General features: G+C 40.8%; 1 protein-coding gene across 2 annotated transcripts in view; it reads right to left on the reverse strand.

Moving 5' to 3' along the window:
• Positions 1-26,278, reverse strand: part of CTNNBL1 (catenin beta like 1) — a 162,454-nt gene that overhangs the window by 99,130 nt on the left and 37,046 nt on the right. For both annotated transcript variants that reach the window (XM_055302188.1, XM_055302183.1), the window contains exons 4-6: positions 18,452-18,593; positions 9,024-9,119; positions 986-1,079 (exon numbers count right to left, since the gene is read on the reverse strand). In XM_055302188.1, coding sequence (XP_055158163.1) covers positions 986-1,079; positions 9,024-9,119; positions 18,452-18,593 — 332 coding nt within the window. The remainder of the gene's footprint in view (positions 1-985; positions 1,080-9,023; positions 9,120-18,451; positions 18,594-26,278) is intronic.

Consider the following 26,278-nt stretch of genomic DNA (forward strand, 5'->3'; position numbering starts at 1 on the left):
GTTAAGACTTTTGATAAAGTTTCTATTCAGCAAAATCCAGCATTAGGCTAACAGATGGCAATGCCAAATTCTAGCTCTAGACTGAAGCCAACCCCCAAGTTACAGATTGTTGTGTTCTCTCTTCTCTTAGTCCCTTGGTGCTATGTCTTCCCTCTTCTTTATGACAATGCTCACAGAAGAGAGTATAAAACAAGAGAAATCTGTGGTAGACAAAAGAGCTGAGAGGAAAATCTAATCCAATCAAAATTTCTGCTTCAGCTGGGCCTCATTCATTTCTCAAGCTCTGTTTAAGATATGTCACCTTTGTTTTTTTTTTTTGTTTTTTTTTAATAAGACAATGACCAGTGTTAAAGAGGACTACCCAAAAGCATAATTTTAAATAGGCTAATGGTTTGGCAACTTTGCAAGGAAAAAGACCTGGGAGATTCAAGGACGAAGAAGGGAAATCCACTTAAATTAACATATGATGAAGGTGCACCCAAGTTAACAATAATACTTCAACTCTGGTTACATGGCAAACTACACATAAGACAAACACTTAACTCTTTTTAAAATAAACTATCTTATAAGGGTACTCCACTGTGCCAAAGTTTGTAGTACCACTGAAGGAAAGAAGAAAGAAAAACCAATATAGGGGGATTAAAAATTGTAAAATACACACTTTCTAAAGCGTAAAAAAAAAAAAAAAAACAACCATAGGCATGACTCTAACATTTGGAGGCAAAGGCCTGCTAACAGAAGTGTTTTTGTCCAGGAAGTTATCTACTTAATGGACTTCCAATTTTATTACTGCAAGCCAAACCAAACCAAACCTGCAGTTATATGAAATTTACACAAGGGTCTTCATTTTTGGAAAAGCAGTCTGGGAGCAGAAGGAAAGAAAATACCACTACTGTTGATTCTATTATGAAGGAAGAAAGAAATGAGCACAAAGCCCCAAAACAAACAAGACGGTTTCAGGATCACTGGTCGCCCTGCCCCTCACCTAGAGTATTATGGACACCATCCGCCTCTTCTTTCACAGACTCATCCAGGCGCTCCAGATTCTGCACAAGCAGGGCCACCACTTGCCCATCCACCTTCAGCAACAGAGAAGCAAAAGGAGAGAGGGATACATGTCACAAAACAGTCTCTCAAATGCTCCCATTCCCATACTCTGCTCACCTGCATGAACAAAATAATTGACCACCCATGGTTCTACAGTGTGCTCTCTCGTCCCATTATCTCTTTGAGTCTTGAAGTGACTCCAAGGTAAAGAAAGGGCAGGCTTCATTATCCCTAATTTATGATGAGTAAACCTAAGCTTAAGGAGACAAAGTAAAATTCAAGGTTACAAAGTTAGTGAGTGCTAGCACTAGCACTTGAACCCAGGCCTTTGGAAATCAAGTTTAGCACTCTTTCTACTTCTCTGTGGTACTGAAACAAACACTCTGGAAAACACCATCTGAAATCAGGTCAATAGTTTGTTCCAGGGGAGCCTGAGTGGCTCAGAGGTTTAGGGCCTCCTTCAGCCCAGGGCCTGATCCTGGAGACCCTGGATCAAGTCCCATGATGTTGGGCTCCCTGCATGGAGCCTGCTTCTCCCTCTGCCTGTGTCTCTGCCTCTCTCTCTCTCTCTCATGAATAAATAAAAATCTTAAAAAAAAAAAAAGTTCGTTCCAGTCAAAAGCATGGTTCTAGACCACAGCACCAAGAGATGTTTAGTTGGGAAGTTTACTCACCATACTTTACACAGACCTCAAAATTTAGGGTTAAACTCAAAACATTCCTAACATTCTATACTAAGCTATTATGAAACTATTACTTCTGATGAATTTCTAATTCCTTCTTGAGAAGAGTATTAACATAATAAAATGCCTGACATTTGTATTACATTTAATGCACAGAACAGCAATTAAATTTCTTTAATTTGATTCACACAACCTTATAGAAAACTCTCAGTAGCCACATCACAGAGCTGATAATCAGAGATTAACGGTTTAGCCAAGGCGAAATGGCTACTGAGCAGTGGCAGCAAAAGCAAAAAACAAGCTTCTTTCTTTGGTGAAAGAACCCTTACTCTACTTCACGCTTCCCTCTGTGCACAGTTTGTACTCTTAGGGAGACTGCCCTTTGGGTAACCCTGATGCAAACCTAGGAAGGTAACTAAGGAAACACTACAGTGATTATCCACCTGGTAATGACTTCTCATCAGGAACCAGTCAAGAACCTGTACAGGAACATAACACCTGCTGTGTGTCTGTGGTATATCCTCTCTGACTGCCTCACTGAGGAAATGGGAATAAGTTATAAAGATTAAATAAAATTATGTGGCATGCCTTACCCTGGGTCTAGATTAAACATTAAGTTGAGAGTTTGAATATAGTTCTCGACCCTTTCTGACATCTGATCATTCACTATTTGCATCTGCCACAGATTGCATCTGCCAAGTAAAACTCCAGTCCTTTGAAGGAAGTCACCAAACCCTTGTTCATCCTGGCATACTTTTCCAAGGGTAGTACAAGGCTACGGTACGTGACAGACAGTCATTTTGCTAAATTCAAACAAACTGACAAAACACTTACTTTGTGTAAATGCAATCAGGTCTTTTATAAAAACTGTTCCATCTACTCTCATGTAATCCTCATAGCTTTTATAGATGAGTAAACAAAGGTCCAGAGAGGTTAACTAGCTTGGCCAAAGTCACAAATGCTGTGGCAGTAGTGACTGGCTCTAAGCGCCTATTTTTTCCAATCAGATCCTGTTACTTTGGGGAGGGGAAAACAAAGGAGAGAGAAGGAAACATCTCATTCGACTGACACTGCCGGAGCACTTACATATAAGACACCCTACAACACAATTCAAACTGAGCCCGAGAACAGAACAATGGCAAGAGGGACAGATCTTGAAATAAGACCCCTTTATTCTTTATTGGTGATACTTAAAAGAAGCATCTATCAAGGAGAAAAAACTGAAATTATTGACTAATATGCAAACCTGAATCATACATGAAGTAATTTCTAGGCTCTGCCGTTTATGGTGTGAAGAACAAAGCAAGACACTAGCTGCAGATTTGAGAGGGTACGGATGCCAGAATTGTGGGTGCCCATAAATACAAGAATGAGCTGTTTTCCCCTCTTATTCCAAGGAGATACATAATCTAGCTCTCAAATCTCACAACCAGCAAAAGCTTCACTGAAGAAATCCACTGCAATGTTTTCCTTAATTAATTGGACAATTTGAGGATGTGAGAGGAAACAGAAAAACATCTGGGGGGAAAATATGAACCATGTCACAGTTTGTTTTTCCCTAAATCACCCTGATTGACTTATAATCTCCCTGAATCCTAAAGCAGCAGACACTGCGAATCCACTGGGTATCACACTGCTTGTCGGTTCTACAAACTGCCTCACTCATTTCGATTGCTTATTACTGCTTTATCTGCATTATTTTTCCCTCTTTCCTTGATTCTTAGTTAACATTTCCCATCTCTGCTGTCTGGAAAATGGTGGGGGGGCGGGGTGGGGGGAGGACAGTGGCAGTACACAACGCATTCAAATCCCAGAACTGAATGGGTCTTTGGCTGAAGGAATATCTTTTTCCTTGCCACGGAAATCTAACTTCTAACAGACAGCCTTTTCAAGCTTGCAAAATGTGAAACTTTAAGTTTAGCTGGGTTAAATGCAATTTTATCTTATTTTAGGAGGGTCAAAGCAGTCAAAATACATTCAGCTCAGAAAACTCTTGGGAAAATATTTGTATTATGCATAGCTCTGGATATCACCTAGTAGGAGCACAAAGTAACATTCTGTCTTAACCCCCTAGCCCCTTGGGTCTACCACCTTCATGCCAATGTTTTTTTTGGACCTGTGACTAAGCCTGAAACCAAAACAAATCCTGGTCAGGGACCAGAGCGTCAGCCAGAGCAACCCTGGCCTTGGAAATCATGACTGTCTGAAGCCTGATGTCTTCTGGTAAGTCACTGGATACTTCAGCTTGTTAGCAGGTCTCCTAAACAATATTCTGGCAGGTCCTACTGAGACCAAGTTCAAGGGCATGTTCAGATATCCTTTTCCACCTGACCAGGGAAGAATAAAGAGAAAAGGAGGAAACTTTTAAAAAGGACAGATGAGAAGGTTCGAAGGATTCTTTTTCTATCTTGTACAAACTGCCAATAACCTTTCTTAAAGAGTGTGGAGTAAAATTTTCTACCTGCTATGAGTTCTGGAAATTTCATATTTGAAAAACTAGGAAAAAACTTTCCATATCCACTGAATCTTGATCACCCAGTAAGTTTTGAGGATACATACGGCAATATGGTCAGAATGCAAAACTTCATTCCTGCTGTCATTTATCTAGAAATATTTTAGCTTCCCCTGTTGCTCCTCCAATTCATTATCCACACAGCTGCCAAGAATGGTCTTCCTAAATGTTAGGCCAGACTATGTTACTACTCCCTTGCTCAAGATACTCCAGTTACTCTCCTTCATACTGGCAATTCCACTCCAACTTCCTACCAAGGCCTACAAAACCCTGAGCAACCTAGCCCTGGCCGTGCTCTCTCCCCTCCCCCAAGCTGTCTGTGCTCAATTTTTCTGTTCCTTGAATCTGTCAAGCTCATTCCTGCCTTAGGTCCTTTGCACTTGTCCCATCTCGCCCTCAGTCATTCTGAATGGCTGGTTTCCTCTTGTCATGCTGAGCTCAGGCCTTCCCTGACTGTCAAATCTAATGTGACTTCCCAGTCACCATACATCACATCACTGTATTTTAATCCTTTATGTAACAGAGAATCACTAACTAGTTTCTGATCTGTTTACTGCTTCTCCCTACGCTAGAATTTGAGCTCCACAAAAGCAGACTCTGTCTCTTACTCACCACTATATACCCGATTCCTGGAATGTAGAACATACAAAGCACTTAATAAGCATTCAATGAATGAACGAACAAATGAATTTTGCTTGGAACAAATACAAATGAAGGTGAAGACATTAAAAGAAATGAGAAGGGATAAAAATGATAGGATCCAGACATTTACATAATAAATGCCTTTAAGGGCAACCACAAACCTGCCATGCTCAGCCTATGCACTGCCTGTGCCTCAGTAGCACAAATGCATTCCCAACCAACCCAAGCCAAACCACCACAGAACCTCAAAGTTGAATGTTTACGTAGGGTTAATTGAGTGCAAGAATGGGTATGGAGAGCAACCACTGAGTCTCCATATCAAAGCCACTTTGTGAAACTCTTTACCAAATGGTGGCTCCTAACCACCATGGCCAATGTCATGGCTCAGCCTCAGAGAGTCCACCTCTTCTCCTGGGACACCTGCATGCATCCTCCTGTTAAAGCTTCCTTTTGAGGCCACAGAAAGTACTTGCAGTCTTTCCTGATTCTTTCCCATCACAAGTGATTTGCTCCTTCTTCCCCACTTCCAGAGAAGCTTCATCTCTCACAACTGTTCTTAATATTCTGCCTCGCAGTATCATTACTTATTTCATCTTTTTTTTTTAATCAAACATCTGTCGTGCCTTATTTAGGTCCATTCTCTTCAAAAAATTTTTTTGAGTATTTATTGTTTTTTGAACATTTTTTGAAAATGAAAAAAAAAATGATTGTTGAACTCAACAAACATAAACCTCTTGCTGCACGGTAGATGATACAAACTGTTTTAACTTGACATTTACTAAGTACTTAGTATGTCCCAGGCATAATATGATATGGTTATCTTCACATATTATTCACATAATATGAAGGGTTATCTTCATAACCCTTATGAAGATAATGGCCAACATTTACTTGGTGTTTATACTGTGTTGGACACTGTCCTAAAGATTTATTAAATATCTCATTTATTCCTCACTTCAGTGTTATGCAATAGGCACTACTGGTACCCCCATTCTACAGAAGAAGAAACTGAGTACAGAGAGATTAGGTAACTTTCCCAAGGACACACAGTTGGTAAATGATAATTTGCCATTCCCTTGATGGGAATCACATCTCACGAAAGATTAACTTATAAATAGATGGTCTCTAAGCCAATGTGACAAGTGCTATTACACATAAAGTGCTAAAAGAACACAAACTCCAGTCGGGGGATGAGCCTAAAAAACACTCAGAAGAGACAAGCTTTAAGTCAGGCTTTAAAAGAAGAGTGGGAGTATTGCAAGTAGTCTAGGAGAAGCAAGGCTTGCCATGCTGAAAGCAGGTCTATGCAAAGGCATGGGGCTGCCAAGCACATGGCAAATTTGGGGACTAGTAAGTAAGAAATGACTGTAATCTAATCACAACCCTCAAGAAGTCCTAAGACTTCTTTAGAGAGGTATGCCAAAGAAGTGTCATTAAAGCAGTATACCCTTGCATTTACTACTCTTCAGAAAAGACTCTATTTTCCAGGCTATCAAATCAGTTTGTTACAAAGTACAAATATTCACCTTTTGCTTAAGTAATAACTGTAGATACAGACCAAATTTTAAGCCCCAAAGATCCCCAAGAATGCCAGGACAGCACTCTCTCCCCACAAATGTACTAGTCTATTGCTTAGGACTTCCAACTGGGAAAAAGACCAAGGCAATAACTGCAAACTGCACACCACAATAAATTCTGCTCTGTGCCCTCTAGCCTCTGCTCATGCAATTCCAAGCCTCTGATATTGGCCCCAAATTAAAACTACAAAGACAACTCAACTCTTGTAATATGAGAATACTTATCAAACTTCTACTGAACGCAGTGCAAGGGTGGAGAAAAAAAACAAATGAAAGACCATCCACCAGTTCTGTTCTCTGTTATTTACTGATGGCTTCTGACTGGCTGCAGACAAGTAAATAATATATAGGAGTCTAGGAACGCTCAATTGTGATTCACACCAAACCCACCAGTATAAAGCTGTTAAGAGTCAAAATCTTAAAAAAAAAAAAAAAGAGTCAAAATCTTAAAATGATAATAAAAAAAAAACCCTAAACAAACAGAAAACCCTGTGTAGCAGCTACCTAACAGCTCCCCAGACTGAGGATGAACTGTTTCTTTCCAAACAAACAATAAAATCTGCACAATCCAGCTTTTGTTGGTGGGCTTAGCAACACAGAAAACACAAAGGGGGCTTTTGTGTGAATTGCTGTTTCTGGGTACGTTTTACAGGCAGCAGCCAGGCTAGCTGCTCTCTCTCTCATCTCCCCTATTCACACAGGCAAAGGATGGTAATTAAAATCAGCCCAGGGACCAGGCAGGAAGGCTCACTCAGGGCCACTATAATTAACCTCTAGTAGGTAAGACTGCACAAATGCCACTGTGGGGACCCAGAGCAGGAGCAAGGGCCACAGCCTTCCTTCAGATGCTCCTCAAAACAAAAGGACAACCCAACATCATCCTTTTCTTTCTGCACAGTGGTTCAAAGGAAAAATAAAGGTCCTGAATTCTACAAAAGTGGCAGTTCGCTCTAGGAAGGAGCTTGAAAGAAAAATGGCAATGGAAATTTTCATCAAACTCAGTCACAAATAGCCCTGCTGGACTCCAGCCTCATGCTCTGTAGGAGACAGTCCTTCATATCCAGTGGGTTCACACCCTTTCCATTCACACCAAATACCAGTAACAAGCATGGCACATGGAAAATTTCTAGTGTCAAGGACCTTGAGAGAGAAAGAGTGAGGAGAGGGTGGGTGGAGCAGCAATGGGGTGTCAGAATCATTTGGGGCCCCAGTCACAGCCATTCTGATTCAGTGGGTTTGAGATGGGGCCAGAATATAGCCTAACAAGCACCCCAGTGCTTCTAATACAACCTACTGCAGCCATCTTTGATAAACTATAAACTGCATCAGAACCAGATTTTACAGACATTCTTAGAAGACAAGACAAGATAGCAGAAGATAACAGAGGGAAACTTAACAGAGCCTAGAGGGAGACAGCATGCTGGGTGGACAGAGCCCCACAGGAAGTATCAGGGTATCAGGGTAAGAGGCTGGACCAGACTCCCTCCACCACTGGCCAGTTGTGGCACCTTTCCAGTCTTGGAGGTTTCTACAATCACTGGCTAGAGAGGGAAGCTGGTGTGGTGGGGATCTGAACACACAGGCTCTGGTGTCAGGGCCTGGCTGATTGACCCAGTGGAGGGCTGTCCTTCTGTATCTGGGTTTCCTCATGTGATGAGTTAAATTCTATGTTTAACTCGCACAGAAACTCCTTCTGACTGGCTGCTGCCTAGAAGACTCTGAAGCCTTGCCCAGGCTCCACAAAAAAAGCACAGAGAAATCCATCGGCCCTGTCTCTACAGGCAGGGGATGCAACTGGCTGGATGAGCTAGAACATCTGTCCTTACTTTTAACGTTCCCCAATTCCCTATCTGTAAAATAATAATGGTATCTATATTCACTGGTGCTTGGAGAGGAGAGAAAAAACATCTGTGAAAAGGTTAGCAGCACCATGGTTAGGGATAGAACAGGAACATGGAGTCCAGGAGAACACAGAGTCAAGGAGAACAAGGGTTCAAAGCCCAGCTACGTGATCAGGGCAAACTGTCTTTGCCTTTGTAAGCCTCAGTGGCACAGCTGGAAATGGGGATATGGTAATATCCAGGTGAAAGGATATGGTGAGGATCACATAAAGTGAAAGAAATGAGAAAAAGGGGACGCCCTGAGTGGCTCAGCGGCTTAGCACCTGCCTTCAGCCCAGGGAGTGAACCTGGAGTCCCAGGATCAAGTCCCATCAGGTTCCCTGCATGGAGCCTGCTTCTCCTTCTGCCTATGTCTCTGCCTCTCTCTTTCTCTGTGTGTCTCTCATGAATAAATAAATAAAATCTTTAAAAAAAAAAAAAAAAAGAAAGAAATGAGAAGAAGCCTGCCTACAGTAGATATTTAGTAAATGCTAGGCCTCTATAACTCCTTCCTTAACACAGTTCCAGAGTTATCAAGTACCCCCCCAAGTTGCATTTCTACTTTCTCACTCTCCTCATTCAGGGCAGTCTCACCACAGAGCCCACACCCACCTGCTGCCACTCACAGACACAATAGGGATGATGCACATACCCACAAAACCAACCTGGATGTGCAACTTACCAGAGCATCGATGAGTACTTCCGCTCCCTCTTCACTCTCATGAAGGGTGTCTATATCTGTTAATTCCTGAAGCAAATCAACCACAGCTATGGACACATGTGAAAAGTGTTAAGGGTATCACGTACATATTGAAACCCTACTGACATTTTATCAAACTCTTTCCTTCCCTCCTGTTTCCTTGTCAATCATTTTATTACCATTCACCTTTAATACTGTGGTTTTATTAACATCTCTTCAACAGGGTTCTACTCACAGTGGGTGTTCAGTCAGTGTTGTTAACTAATTGAGTCTTTTTCCTTATGCTGCTTTCCTGGTCACTTATTCCATAGGTTCACCACATTTTCATAAATTTCAAATAAATTGCTCTGGAGGCCAACACCCTTAACCCTATCTCACAATTTAAATTCTTGGAACTCAGTATAATCTGCACTACCCTGTACAGTTCACCTTCGAAGGCAGTAATGATTTCTGAGATGAGATGGCTGGTGTTCACCAAGAGGTCGGCAGAGAGCAGGGCACAACGAAATCAGTTTCAGATGTAGAGGGAAGGCTTTACACTGGACTGCGCTAAACACCCCGCCCCCCCCAGCTCCCTTTCCTTAAACACTGAGCTACTGTGGACATAAAAGGAAGAACAATGAGAATTAAACACTAGGCAAAAATAGAAAGAGGAAAATATATATGAAAGAAAACATGAAAGAGAGAACAAAGGAGTTATGTTTGGAAACTGTTTCCCTTCTTCACCCTGGAAACACAATCCCTCTCTCTCTCTCCCAACACATACACGGACACCGATACCGTGCTCTGCCGACCTGCATTTCTGAATGTCTACAAGAAGAAAGCACTGTGACGGTGACAAAAGCAAATTCATTATTCTTATTCAATGTGGGCCTCAGTTTCCTCATCTACAAAATGAGGAAGTTCAAAAATCAGAGAAATTTAAAAATTACACACCACAGGCAACTGCCAACATGTAACAAATGAGGAATACAGACATCCTAGAAAAGGGGCTACCAAACTGAACTTGGAAATCAGGAATGATGTGCTAGAAGATTGGTCAGAAAACAGGAAACTAAAAAGGATGAGGGCAGAGGGGCAAGAAAGCCACACAGAGAGACTGGAACGTACAAAGGTACATGAAGAAGAGAACAAAGAGGATCACGGGAAGGAGGGGAGGACAAAGAAAGGGGAGAAGAGAGAAAATTACAACTAGAACTATATGAAGAGGGGATCCCTGGGTGGCTCAGCGGTTTAGCGCCTGCCTTTGTCCCAGGACGTGATCCTGGAGTCCCAGGATCGAATCCCACATCGGGCTCCTTGCACGGAGCCTGCTTCTCCCTCTGCTTCTCTCTCTCTGTGTCTCTCATGAATAAATAATCTTTAAAAAAAAAGAACCACATGAAGAGAATAATATTTTGAAAGAATAAGCTAATAGCTGTGTGCAGGCTGTATGAAAGCACCTAGTGCAGGGGGTGGGGGTGGGCAGATGGGAGGCAGGATGAGCAGGTAACTGAGGGCTGGGCGGGAGCCAGGTCTGGAGGAAAAGATACCATGTACCCGAATTCAGAGTGAGACAAGGTCAGAACCAGGGCAGTTTCACTAGAACTGGAAAGAAAAAATAAAAGGAAAGATATAGGACACAGTAATAAGAATGATAGGACTTGCTCAGTGCCAACTGACATTCCAGGTATTTTATGAACATTTTTTGCTGAAAGAAAAAATATTAGCAGGTTTGTTTTATTCATCTGTAACGGACCAGTTGATCATCAAGCACAAGTAATTAAACTCTCTGTGCCACCGTCATTCACTCTTTAAAGTGATATTGACTCAAAACACCAGAGTGCTACAAAACTTAAGACAACTTTGGACAAAACTCCTTTATGTGCTAGTCTAGTTTTCATTAACAAAGTAACCAGAAAGCAGGTGACACAGAAGACCACACATCATATTTGACATATAGCAAACCAAAACACTTAAGTTGAATTAATTTAAAAAAAAAAAAAACTGGCTACCAAACTAACCTCTAGAAGCCCCAGAGCTACCCCTGACTTGTAGGAACTAGTAGTAAAGACTGCAGTGGTCGCCACTGTAATAACCACCATGTCTAAAAGTCATCATTATGCCAAGCACTGTGCTACCAAATTCACACAAGGGCATTATAAGATACGTGTGATCCCTATTTTACAGATCAGAGAGGTAAAAAGCCAAAATGGTTAAGTACTTTAGCTAAAGGTCACTGCAATACTAAGGGAGAATGTTAGGTCCATCTGGTTCCAAAAATGATACTTTAGCCACTACACTTCATATTACTGCACAGGGGAATACATACCAAGTTTAAACAGGGCTAGGTTCAGGTAAATTCTAGCTAATGACTCTACTGTAATTATAGGAAACTGTCACAGATTTCTACCAAGAATTATTAAAAGTTTCAGGAAGAAAAAAGATGCTGAAAACTCCCCCTCACCCTCCTCATCTAAGAAACTCCCAAATATATGCTCTTAAAAAGTTCTTCCATATAGAGTGTAAAAATCCTTTTATCTATTCACATGCTTATTTAATATGCATGGCATTTCATCTCTCCATCCATCCATCCATCCATCCATCCATCCATCCACTGTAGAGTTAGTTAGAAGTCTGTAGGACAAGAACATCAGGCATGTAGAATACTATCATTACCTCCCTTGAATAACGCCATGCAGAACTAAGAACTCATATATGATGACTGTTCATTAAACAAGAGCCTCAAGAGACAGGTGGGGTATATATGAAAGAACAGATGGGGTCAGAGCAAACATGAGGACAGGAGTCATGTCGTATTCATCTTTGCTTTCTATCTTTAGTGACCTGAACTATCCCAAAATTATCACTAATTGTATAATTCTGTCCAAGCCCCTTCAATTCCTTACAGCTTAGTTTCCTCACCTGTAAAACGGTAGCAATGATCTCTGCTCAGCCCATCTCACTGAGTAGCTAGAAGGAATAAATAACATCACGTAATATCAAAGACCAAGCAAATCAAAGTACTAAGAAAACATGAAAGTATCTTATAATAAAGACTCTTAGCCAAGTCTTCCCAGAGAACAGCGAAAGCCCAGCCCTCACTGTTGCCTTCACTTTCTCCCGAAGCCTCTAAAATCTAAAATGTAAGCTAACGACAGCATGGTCTTCCTTTCTGGGTCACCATGGGTTGGAAGATCTAATTTTATATTTCGGCTATGCCATAGACATTCAGATTGATCAAGTCCTTTTTCAGCCTCCAAGGTCTTATGGACCAGATATCATATTTTTCTTTGATTAGTCTTATACCATGCTCACAGATGTGTCACATTAAACCTAGGAACTTTTTATAAAAAGGAAAAAAAATTGACAATGGTGGTGGTTTTATATAGGACAGGATAAATGTCTAACTTTCACCAAGGAAAGTCATTTCTAAAAATGTTCCAATGGTTATCTCCTTGCCTATTCTCCTGCCTCAGTTGAGAAGTCAAACGTGAAACCAGTTATCAGCTACCATGACTGGTAAACATCTCATCAATTCTACTGCTAACTGATTTTACATAAATTCCTAACTTTCACCAAATAACCTTTCAGCAAGGCAGTAATAAGTCCATAATTTTAATTATCAACTCCTGGATAATGTAATATGACCCAGAAGACAGGGGTCATTTGAAGACCAGAAAGAGGAATGAGAACCAAAACTAAAGATAGACAGGCAGACTCTCAATCTTGATGAGAAAATTCAGCATGGTCTGCCGCCCATCCAACATTTCTTTACAAGCAGACTCTGGGCATGGGTGATAGGTTTTTCCACTGTAGTTACAATTTCATTTCACAAGGTAAAAGGCTCTCCCGTCCAAGTATAATAGGAAAACAGAGAGCCTGTCTCTCTGTGAATTACTAAAACACAGTTTTTGATAGCCTATTTTGTCATGTCGAGTAGAAAGGCCACCCCGCACACTCCCTCCGTACCTGTCCACTACTGGGGCAATAAGCTAGTGTAATAAGAGGTGAAGTAGAAAAGACCAGCTGGGCATGAAATGGTCCAGAATACAAAGCTCTTAGAAAAAGAGGGTATTTACTTCCACTTTTTGGCTTTAGATATTTGCTTTTGGATATGCTCCTAGTTTGGGTACAGAAACTAAACATTAATCTCATTAATCTCCAATGAGATGTGTCCATAAGGCACAAAGTTATAAGATGTAATAAGCAGATGGCATTTTTTTTAAAGTCATTTCAAAAAGAATTCCTTAAAAAAAAAAAAAAATGAACCAGTCTAGATCCAGAGACTATACCCAATTTAATGGAACAAATGTGGGTTTTGTTTTGTTTTCATCTTTTTTCTTTTACTCCTAGGTTAGGACAGTGATTCAATATGGCTCAATTAATGCAGATGTATTTCAAAACACAAACACAAGGGTCTTTTTCTCTTTTTAAAATAGTTGGCACAGAGCTACCTAGAATAAACCTGGACTCTTAATTTTCTCCCATTCCTAGATTAAACTAATATGAGGGAGAAAATGCACTCATTCAAGATTCATTAAATACCTACTACATGCTAATGGGCACTATTATGCCACAGGGGAGATGTCCAAAGCAGGTTACAAACCACCCTATCTTTCAGGGGCATGGAATTCCCCTAAATCTCATAAATAAGATCAAATGTCAACGTTAAGAGGTCCTTTTCCTAGATTACCATTTTGGCACTTTTTACCTGACCTGACTTTCTTCAGAGCATATTTAAATGGCTCCAGAAAAATGGGTGACTTATCAGCACAGATTATCAGGCATGTCAAACTACTGAACGAGAAAAAGAAGTACTTTCTTTTCAATGTAGTTTTGATTCTAGAAATATCAAGATGAGAATAGCTCCCAGCAAAACAACAGTTCAAGATACAGTCTTGTTAGTGCTTGTAGGAATGCACTGGAGCAATAGCCAACTCCCTCCCAGTCCAATTAGAAGAAAGCCCTTAAGAGGCTCAAACACTTCCCAGCCCTATTCCTGCTCATTAACACTGGGGCTCTAACACATGGCACCCCTGACTATTGTACACATCCTCTGGGACAAGATGGTGTGTTGCAGTCAGTTTGTTCCACTTTAGCTTTCTCACACCCAAACTGCTCAAATTCAATTGATCCCTGCTGGTCTAAAAAAAGCCTGTCTGCTCTTTATTTTCCAATTCCCATAGTAATTCTTCACAAAATCCAACAGGACAACTTTGCAGGTCTTCCTGGCTTCCTAGAGTCTAAGCCAAGCAGATAGTAATTTAGAAATGAATAGTTCTAATAACCTAAAATTATCCCAGACCAAAAAAAAAAAAAAAAGCTGTTCCATCAGCACCAATAATCTCCCCTATAACTAACAAATTTCTCCCTCCTGCATATTAGTATGCAACTTGCTATAATAATGCTTAATAATGCCTTAAGCTACCATTACAACGAGACCTCATTTTTCTGAATCACAAACAGGTGGAGAGAAAGCAGACTTTGAACGATTTGGTTTACTCAATGTATATATATTTTAAAGAACAGAGCACCTACGTGGGAAGCAGTAGTCTTGATGTTTTGGGTTTTGTTTTGTTTTCAAGAAAAGTCATGAGCCTGATATCCTGGTTAGTTTGTACCGACTACATGAGCACATCAGCTTCTAGCACGTAAGAAATGGCAATTTCCATTGCCAAGGTACAGGCCATGAAAATAAACTTAAAACACACTCTAATCTCCACATCTATCAAAGGCTTACCCATCTCCAATGCCCAATTCCCTAATCACCCCCAAGCCAGAAATGACTCACACCTCAGAACTCCAATGGCATCTCGTGAGCATAATACTCCAAGGGCACTTACCACACATAGCAAGTAACTTGTAAGTAAGTGAGTGTTTTTGCTAGACTAGAGTTATTATTTTTCTTTCACCAAGAGGACCCAACAGAGCTTATCACAAAAAGGAGGAAGCCAATAAACGCCGTGATCTACCACAAGTACTTTAGAAAGGATTCCACGGACTTGTCACTCAAGTTGAGAACGATGCTAATAACATACAAAATAGGATGCTTATGGATTTGATGCTGTGGTCATTTATTATTTTTGTTGGTGGTAAAAGGGGTGACAAGCCACCACCTGGGGTTTTATCTTCCCCTTGTTTTATTCTTCCTTGTTCCTTTAGGCAAAATGAGTAAATATGGCTAAAACTGGGCCACAAAAACTGTTTAGCAGAACCTTAAGAAAACATCTTTAAATGTACCTTTGATTTTATGTTTCTGTAGAAGCACTCCAAAAGGTTCACCAAAAAAGGGGCTCTAAACATATTTAAACCACTTACTTCAAAGGAAGAATGGTTTTAAAAAGCAGTATTTCTAAAAGACAGCAGCTGTTGGATCCTATCTTGTGTTCCCTTCTAGCACATTCAGAGTGACTCTTCAATACTGTGTGAGGGGTATGCCCCTCCCTGTCTGCCCCTCACCCCCAGAGATGCTCTTCACAGACCAGAATTCCACTCTGCAGCCAACCGATGGCTGGGCTCCAGCCTCTCAAGGGGAGAGATGAGGCACAGAAGCGCTGACAGGCCCTCATGAGCAGCAGTGATGCAGAGCGCCAGAATAAACTCTGAAGCTGCTTCTCACGGTTGAAAGGACGAGGCACAAGCTGTTTTCTCGCATCCTCTGCCTCTTAAGGTTACAACAAACCAGCCTCTGATCCAATTAAAATCCCTATAGTTTATGTTTTCTCAGAGAAGGACAAAGCAAAGATGACCTGTGCTTGCCAGGAGCATAACCAGCCACATATGGTCTTGGCTGATAAATGAAGAGTTAAAAAAGATGAAAGATTTAAGTCATGACTGCCATGAAATTGTTTATTCATGGTAAGGTGTTTCGGGCAGTTACAGCTGTACAACAGTAAATTGTTAACAAGCGTCTCCTGAAGAAAAATCTCCATTATAGATCACAGATAAGACAAGAAGCAGAGTGCAGTGCTACTGGGAGATCAGCGTCCTGAAATGGGAGAGGATGTGTCAGATGCAAGTCAAGAGGGCCTACCCTTTCCTGAAACCACTTTCAAGAAAAACTGTACTTTGAGAAGGATGACATTTACCCTAATTGCTGCAGCTAATTAAAATTAGGTAATTAAAAAAATTTCAAATGCACTTTAAATTTGATGTAGGGCATAAATTAAAAATCAGATTAAAAAAATATCATTAGGGCAGTAGGGTGAAGGTTGGCATATGAGAGGGGGGAAAAAACACAGTTTAGCTCTGAGAAAACAGGAGGGAAATGGCAGTCTGTCAAAGTTATTATAGGGGGACTTGTTTTTTTCCTTTTTAAAGACCAGAACTTAACAACTTGGAACATCTGTGCCCTTGCCTTTCCCAAGTATGCCGATGTCGAACAGCACTTCTTGTGTCAGTCTTCTCCCCAGCAGGAACCAGGCTGGTGAATCAGCAAAATGTCAGGATCTTCGGAAAGCTGCTACTATTACTTTGAATTAGCAGGAACAGAAAAAGGGAACAAGAGTTGTGTTTCCAGAAACAAACTTGGTGATTCCTGTGTGAATACACAAAGTAGCAGATGACACTGTGCAAATCTGTCAGAGATGCAGTCAATCCTACAGGGGAAGGCTCAAGGTACACTTGAAACAACACTGGACTGGAAATCAGGGGCCTAAAGACCCAGCCTCAATCTCAACAGTTAGCTGTCCAACATGCAGACCTCTGATTTGTCACAAAATAAAAAAATAAGGCACTGGGCTAAGTCATCTCTCAGGTCTGTTTGGATTCTGAAAATCTACCATTCTGTAGAATTCTACACATTCTAAAATGTGAAGTCACAACTAGAACTCTGTGAGGACTAGTCAGTATCTTGAATAGGGCAGATACCCAAACATGTAATTTAGTGACTGATGCTGCTTGAACATCCAGTCTAGTCCATTGTTCCTAGGGGTCTAGTATAGTGCCTGGTGCATAATAATAAGCACTCGAAGCATATCTACTGAATTAATTCATGAGATCCTATACTAAGCTGATCCAGAAACAAGCTAATCAACCAGGGTTTTCATACAACCCAGAATCCAGCAGTACACCCAAGGAACACACTCAGCAACCTGGGGACTGACAGAGTGATTCTTAATACTATCTAACCTTACAAGTCTCAGAAATGGCTTAAGATCACCCTTCAAGAAGCCTGCATTAAAAGTATTCACTGACTTATTTCTATGAGAATTATCAGGCAGGAAAGAATCTAGTCAGACATGCTCTCAGGAGAGAGATTACCAGGAAGATGAAAACCACATGCAGCAGCAGCAGATTCCCTGTGAATATCATTCAGGCAGACTACATTTGTCTCATACCTTCAGAAATCTGGATTCAAACAGAACAACTATTGGAAGAGAATTTGCTTTAGTGAACATATCCGCAACCACAGGCACATCAGAAACTGTTTGCAGAAAGCTGCTGCACATCTAAGAGCAAAGACAAGGTATAAAACGGTTTTGGAGGTCACCATTCAAATTCAGTTAAAAGTAATATCTACTAAGCACCTACTGCGTGTCAGAAACTGCTTAGCCTTTACATGGTCTTCCTTAATACTCCCTAACAATGAAAGGCAACTCTATTTCTGCAGATGACAATACTGAGGGCTGGAGGGGCACCAAATTTCATATAAGAAATGAAGCTAGGAGTCAAACCTAGGTCATCTGTTTGGATCTAATGCTCATTCAATAAATATTGCATGTTTCTATGCAGCAAACCTTTTTTAAGGTATAGGGAATATAGCAATGGACAGAAGAGATTAAATCCCTATCTTCCCGGACATTCCAATGTGCTTTCTACCACGGTTCACTGCCTCCTTTTGTCTCATCTCCACTGGGCCATCTGTTAGCAGAATGATGTCTAGATCAACAGATTCAAGTCCTATCTGGCCTTGCCGCTATAATGGACCTGGAAAACCAAGATCCCAAGAAATTAATGCTATTAAGGTATGAACAGATACATCACAACGAGTTCCAGCACTAATTAGAGAAAACAGAGGACAATTAAGGATTGCCCAAGATTTATTCATAGATAAAAACAGATTTTCAAATAAGTAAAGAGCAAGATGTGTGTTTCAAGATGGAAGATAATTAGAATGAAAACAGAACACCAGGGGAATCCCTGGGTGGCGCAGCGGTTTGGTGCCTGCCTTTGGCCCAGGGCGCGATCCTGGAGACCCGGGATCGAATCCCACATCGGACTCCCGGTGCATGGAGCCTGCTTCTCCCTCTGCCTGTGTCCTGCCTCTCTCTCTATCATAAACAAATAAAAAATTAAAAAAAGAAAAAGAAAAAGAAAACAGACACCAGACGTGAACAGCAGACATCAGCAGAGACAGACAGGAGAAGAGCGTAAACAGTATTCCCTCACCCTGTCAGCCTTCCTACTGAGGACATATCTGAAAGGATATCTGTATTATCATGTCCAAGTAAGCCAAGAAGAGACTGCACAGCATTCAGCTCCACTAGAAGGTGGTACAGGTCTGGCATGGTGGCCACCACGTGCATCTCCTGAATGATGTCATTCAGGTCCAGCTCAGACTCCATAAACCTAGAAGGGGAAAACAAGACAGCATCAGTGAAAGGAAAGGGATACTCTCAGCAATGAGAAGCAAAGAGCAACATAATCCAGACAGACAATCTGTCAAAGTGTCTGCAATAGACCAACCAGGAAGTACACTCATCCAAACATCATACTGTCACACAATTTCCTTGAGAAATCAATTTCCTCATTACAAAAATCAATCTTGGATTCAGATCTCATTACAGGGTTCCCCTTACTCTTGCAGTCACAAGTTGCCTTTTAGAGGCTCCTGAAGCATTTTGTAGCATTAAATGATCTGCCCACCAGTCCTGTAGATTAGCTACCATTACCACTCAGTGTGGCAATCCACCGTGTTGTCCTGACACAGTTATCCTACTAATCCAAAAAGGGTTTCTCTTACCTGCCACTTCAGAGCAAGGGCCAATTATTCCCCTCACCCAAAGGAAGATACTGGGATTCTCCTGCCATCCAAAAATACCCTGCCTTCCTCCAAACCCTCTCAGTGAGCTGAATAGGAGGTAGATACCAAAGTAAAGCAGAGCTAGTCTCTGGCATCCTATAATCACCACCAAACCTTACACAGTATGATACTCCACTCACATTTTCACACCTGAACCTTTCAACAAATCTAGGCCCAGGCGCTAAGAACAAAACTGCTCTGTGTTCACCTCTCCCAGCCCTCCCCCAGTATTTGACATATAAGAAATGCCCACTAAGCCTTTGATGAACAAGACAGGAAGGTTTGCCCTGAGGAGAAAGTGAGCCAATCCACATAAAGCAACTGAACAATACCCAACTGAGAGTAACTGAAGGGAAGTAGTAGTTATGTCGTTGTTGTTGTTGAAGTAGGCTCCATGCCCAGTGTGAAGCCCAATGTGGGGCTTGAACTCATGACCCTGAGATCAAGACCTGAGGTGAGGGGCGCCCGGGGGCTCAGTCAGTTGAGCATCTGACTCTCAGTTTTGGCTCAGGTCGTGATCTCAGGGTTGTGTAATCGAGCCCCATTATCAGGCTCAGCATTCAGGGTGCAGTCTACCTAAGATTCCTTCCCTCTCCTTCTGTCCCTCCCTGCTCACACATTCTCCTTCTCTCTCCCTCAGATAGATAGATAGATAGATAGATAGATAGATAGATAGATAGATAGATAGATATAGATAGATCATAGATACACAGATACATAGACAGACAGAGTGAGCGAGCTGAAATCAAGAGACACTTAAGCAACTGAGCCACCCAGGTGCCCCAGGAGTGGTTTAACAGACTCTAGAGTCAGAGTGCATTTGAACCTGACTTAGCCACTTACTTCACTTCTCTATGCCTCAGTTTCTCATCTGTAAATAAGATCATTAAGTTACCTATCTCACAGAGCTACTGTAAAGAGTAAATGAATAAATACATATAAAGCACTTAAGAAAAATGCCTGGCCTATAAAAAGCACTAAGTTTGCTCTCATTTCTTCTTCTCCTGCTACTACTATTATTATTATGTCTATCTTCCCTTCTAGAATGTAAGCTCCTTGGGCAGCCCTGTCGCTCAGCGGTTTGGCGCTGCCTTCAGCCAGGGACATGATCCTGGAGACCCAGGATTGAGTCCCACGTCGGGCTCCCTGCATGGAGCCTGCTTCTCCCTCTGCCTGTGTCTCTGCCTCCTCTCTCTCTGTGTGTCTCTCATGAATAAATAAATAAAATCTTAAAAAAAAAAAAAAAGAATGTAAGCTCCTTAAAGGCAGAAACATATCTTTGTCTCCATACCCACAGATGCCTGCTTAATCAAAAGGCCTCAATTTAATTTTATCAGGATACTTTAACTTAAAGAAAAAGAACATAAGCAGGGACTCTTAAAGTTATACATGCCTCATTCAGATGCTGAGGGGCTGGGCAAATACCACCTCTCCAGAAATCTGGATTACACAAAGAGGAAAATCTGGAGACTTGTGGGGGATCCCTGGGTGGCTCAAAGGTTTAGAGCCTGCCTTTGGCCCAGGGCGCGATCCTGGAGACCCGGGATCGAATCCCACATCGGGCTCCCGGTGCATGGAGCCTGCTTCTCCCTCTGCCTGTGTCTCTGCCTCTCTCTCTGTGTGACTATCCTAAGTAAATAAAAATTAAAAAAAAATTAAAAAAAAAATAAAAGATTGATTGATTGACTGATTTATGATAGAGAGAGAGAGACCGCTGCGCCACCCAGGGATCCCAATCAATCTTTTTTTTTTTTTTTTTTTCCCCAATCAATCTTTTAAAAAATAAAACACGCCTGTGTTTCAGACCATATCCTTACCATTGTTTTTTCCCCATTACTGCTTTTAATCATAACATTTGTATATGATTTTTTCTAATTATAAAATGCCAATTTTTATAGAAAACTGGAGGAAAAAAAAAAACAAGCTTTCAAAAAAAATAAACAAATCCTCCATTATCTCAATGACCAGAAATAACCGCTGATAATATTCTGGTAGGTTTAAGTAATTTTTCTCAACTCACAGCGTTCCTCCTCACCCCATCCCCATCCCTAAAAAGTAGCCTACATAGTATATAGTTCTATATTCAATTTTTGCCACTGTTGTTAACATAGGCTGAACAATTTCCCTATCATTAAGCATTCTTTGACAACAGGAAAAGCCAGTATCAGCCGCTGCTGCCAGTCCTCCTCCCACAGCAAAGTCCCTCATCAGACCCAGCACACTCCCCTGGTGAGCCAGACATGGCTTCAGAATTCTTCTCAATAGTGTTCCAAGAAAAAAATCACTAATCGATCCCAGAGTGGGTGTAGATTTAGCCCATCTGAAATTTCTATTCTAAATAATACACTTTAAAAAGCTACATGGAGTTCCCTTGTGTGGCTCTATCATAATTTATTTTACCAATCCCTCTTTATCATTCAGATGGTTTCCAATCTTTTCCCTTATAACAAAAGGACACTAAGACATATGTATTCATAATTATTGTGTTAGGATAACTTAACAAATTTTGCTATAGCTTGTCAGAGAGGTACCAGCAGTGCCTATCCCCGCCCTCAAAACCAATATTATTTAAAATCTCCTCCAATTTGAGATGAGAAATATAATTTATTTTTTATTTTGCAATTCTGATACTAAGTTAAAACTCTGTTAATGTTACTAGTTATTTGTGTTTCTTTGACCATTTTTATATCAGGGTGCTCATCTTATTTATTGATTTATAAGCACTTTATATATTAAGGAAATTAATCTCTGCCATCATTGTAAAAAAAATAAAGCAGCAAAAAAAAATTTGCCCTTTAATGTGTACATTGTGCTTTTTAACATAAAAGTTTTTAAAAGTCGGGATCCCTGGGTGGCGCAGCGGTTTGGCACCTGCCTTTGGCCCAGGGTGCGATCCTGGAGACCCAGGATCGAATCCCACATCGGGCTCCCGGTGCATGGAGCCTGCTTCTCCCTCTGCCCGTGTCTCTGCCTCTCTCTCTCTCTCTCTCTCTGTGTGACTATCATAAATAAAAAAAAAAAAAAATTTTTAAATAAAAATAAAAAAAAATAAAATAAAAAAGTTTTTAAAAGTCTAAGTAGCCAAATCTTTGCCTTTATGAACTCTATTTTACATGTACCCGAGTAAGGTTTTTCCTATGCTAAGATCAAATATATTTTGTGATATACTACTTCAATGTTTATATATATTTAAATGTTTAGGGGTAAGTAAATAGATATATTTTAGCATATGATACAGGGCAAAGATGTAACTTTATTTTCTGCAAATGTTTGGCCAGTTGTCCCAATACCATAATCTATCCTTTTCCCACAGATCTAAAGAAATACCGCCTCTATCATACACTAAATTTTAATGTATGCTCTAATCCTTTTACGGGCTTTTCACTCCATTTCACTCATTTGTTTGCAAATTCCTCAGCCAGGACCACACTTCCACATTATCACAGTATATTTTACCTCTGTTACCACACAACATTCTGTTGTTCTTCTTTTCTAATCCTTCCTTATCTGCTCTCACCTGCTTAGTATCCTAATTTCAAAATTATCCTTCTCAGGATTCTCCTCCACACTAGTTTTTTTAAGGCTCCTTCTAATATTTTCTTTTTTTTTCTTTTTTTTTATTTTTTTTTAAATTTTTTTTTTGTTTGTTTTATTTATGATAGGCACACAGTGAGAGAGAGAGAGGCAGAGACATAGGCAGAGGGAGAAGCAGGCTCCATACACTGGGAGCCCGACGTGGGACTCGATCCCGGGTCTCCAGGATCGCGCCCTGGGCCAAAGGCAGGCGCTAAACCGCTGCGCCACCCAGGGATCCCCTTTAAGGCTCCTTCTAATACGCCTTTTAGATCACTAGATTCCCTATCACCTAAAGTGTGCAAGCCAAATCAGAATCATGACTTGGAAGGTCTGGTGTAGAATTCAGATATTGGGGCAGTAGATTTGTATAAGCTTTGAACCTAAAAGGCTCAGCAAATCTCTAGGGTTTATTTGCCCTACATGAGTACTTTTTAAAAAATCTAACATGTAGGGAGTAACTTGACAAAAGATTTCTACAGTTCATCGGGAAGCACTGGCAAGGGCACTAAATAGTACTAAACAAACCAAGTCACAATGCGTACAAGGAAGATTTGGGGACTTGGGGTATAATCAATGGATGAATGGAGAGAAGCCTCTGCTGGTATCCTGCATGGCTCCATCCTTAGGCCTGTTTTTTGTTTTTTAAAGATTTTATCTTTAAGTAATTTCTACACCCAGTGTGGGGCTCAAACTCACAACCCCAAGATCAAGAGTTGCCTGCTTTTCAGACTGAGTGAGCCAGACACCCCTTAGGCCTGTTTTGATGAACAACTTGAGTGAAGATACATAAACGGCAAAGTTAACAAATGTCATATAACACAAAGCTTATACAAACAGTGAACACAGCAGCTGACAGAATCCATCCAGAAAGTTCCTGACAAGGGCGGCCGAGGTGGCTCAGTGGTTTAGCACCACCTTCAGTCGCCAATGATCCAGGGCCTGATCCTGGAGACCTAGGATCGAGTCCCAAGTCCGGCTCCCTACATGGAGCCTCTTCTCCCTCTGCCTGTGTCTCTGCCTCTCTCTCTCTGTATTTCTCATGAATAAATAAATAAAATATTTAAAAAAAAAAAAAAGAAAAATGTTCCTGATTCCTGACAAGCAATAATGATGGGCCAAATCTAACAGGAGGAAAATAACCCAGGATCCACACTGAACACTGCACTGAACCATAAAGTCAGGTACAAACAGCATAGGGTGAGAAAGATACAGTTTAGTAAGAGCACATGTGTAGAAGGGACTGGATGGTTTTAGTCAATTGTAACTGCAATACAAATCAGACCATGAGACAGTCCTGCCAGGATGGAGACACCCAGCACCAGGCACACTCCCTGGTCCACCACCAAAATCTAGCAGGTACTTGCCAAAGGAGGGAGCATAGGAAAGTAGCTGCCACAAAAGCTGCTGTGGTTTTACCATGCTTAGAAGAAGATGAGCCAATGTATCATGCAGATCAGATGACCCTTAAGGTCTCTGACATCTGTTATAGGAACCATACTTTATTTAGGAGGGTTATGGAAACTAATTTGGGGAAGCAACTGAGATTATAAGGAGTCTAGACATCCTCTCATGAGAGAATGTGCTGAAATTCTTTTTCATTCCACGTTGAAATCTTATGAGTCAGAGCTGCCAAAGACAAAACAGGTTTCTTTGTAAAGTTAGATCTTTGTCACTGGGGATAATTAATACAGGGTGACATGAAAGAAACTCAAGCAGGAGGACTGTACCTTTCAGTCCCTTCCAACATGGAAATTCTTCTTCCAACTATGTAGTTTTAACCCAGTGTTTTTAAGTTAGAAAGTCATAAAATTACCAAAACAAGCAACTTTTGTCAATTGTGAGCAGGGAAGCCTCACAAAAATACCACTGGGATCCAGTGTTACACAAACAATAAGCTAGAGTGGGAAATGCCTGGACGTGGGAATGAGGCTGACCTGGATCACATTCCCAGCCACATTTACAGGCTGTGTAACCAAGAGCAGGGTGTCAACAAGCATTCACAGGGGGCATGTACTAGGTGCCAGTCACTGTGTTAAGTACTGTGGATATAACAAATAACAAAACCATCCCAGCTGTCTTCACTGTTCTCGTGGAGCTTCTAGCAAGGAACAGATCTAAAAATTTATTCAATGCAATTAATCATAAGAATTCCAGTGTTGCCCAAGAAAACTGTTATTAGAACACAAAGCACAGGGCCCTAGTCTGGACAAGGGAGATGGAGATTATTAACTAACCTATCTCTAAACTTCAACTTCCTTAAACTTCCTAGCTGAATTATAGTGAAGATTAAAAGAGATAATAACTATAATGTGCCTAAAACAGCTGGCACATAACAGGTGCTCAATATATCTAGGTACCCTCAAGTCTGCTCTGCTGTAACAAAGAAAATTTTCTTCTCTTTTTGCTAAGAATAAGCCTACTCATTTAAAGCACACACAACAATATTTGTAGAGGACTGACTGTCTAGGGATTAGGTGTACCTTTAGCAACAGCTGACACACAGCTGGAAGAAAGGATCAAGTTAGAGGTCAATGGGAAAGCAAGAGAGCAACATATTAAAACAGTAACCCAGGCTGAAGCGGGGTCATCGATTCCATCTGGCCTGACAGAGAATATTCTGCTCGTCTGCCCATGTGCATTTGTTTCAGACCAGCAGGATGTTCTCCTTCAACCACAAGAGTGAATATTAGCAAATGACCAGTGAAGTCAAAAAATACCATAAAAGCAACAGAAACCAATGAGTTTGATAAACCAAACTCCTGCAATCATAAAACCAGCTATCAATGCATAGGAAGCATGACATTTCTTCCACCCACACAGATCAGCAATTCTCAAAGTATGGTCCCATGATCCCAGAGTGGTGCAGGAGGTGGCCAGAGACCCTTTCAGGTGTGTATATGATCAAAACTATTTTTATAGTAAATCCAAGACATCATCTGCCTTTTTCACTCTCATTCTCTCAGCGGCATACAGTAGAGTTTTCCAGAGGGCTGCACAACATATGCTTTCATTGTCCTGAGGGCTAATGAAATGTGTTCTGAGGGCTAATGAAATGTGTTTTTGTATATTCTAAAATTTCCTAAGATAAGCATTTTGGGGTACTCAATAATTTAAGAGTGCAAAGGGATCCTGTGACTAAAAAGTTTGAGAACCACTACACTAAGTAATTCCACCCCTACAAAAATGAAGAGAAGGAGGGGAGAAACACACTCTACTCAGTGTGATGTTTGGGAGAATGATCACACAGTGCAAAGTAGACGCTGCATAAAGGAGAACCATCAATTGAATCTGAAATGCAGCCAAATGAAGAGAGGCATTTTTGGGTATGCAATCAAAATGACAATTGCATATATGGGAAAATAAATTTGAACGTTTCTGATCTCAACCGGAAAGTTTCATTCAAATATGCTCTAGCAATTTTCATCTTAATTGCACCTCGCTGGCTAGAGAATTATAAAAGACACCGCAACAGTAAGAATTCAAGAACTCAAGGTTAAAACACAATGTAGTTTCCTAACTGCTTTTGGATATGAAAAAAAATGTTCTTTATGCATAATTTCAAGTTTCAAATGTTATGACTTAAAAATTAAAACAGTGTATAAATTTGGATGGAAAACTGTTTATGTTTTTTTTTAATAAAATAACATTTTCAGGG

This window comes from Nyctereutes procyonoides, unplaced genomic scaffold (genome assembly GCF_905146905.1).
Source record: "Nyctereutes procyonoides isolate TBG_1078 unplaced genomic scaffold, NYPRO_anot_genome, whole genome shotgun sequence".
Taxonomy (NCBI): Eukaryota; Metazoa; Chordata; class Mammalia; order Carnivora; family Canidae; genus Nyctereutes; species Nyctereutes procyonoides.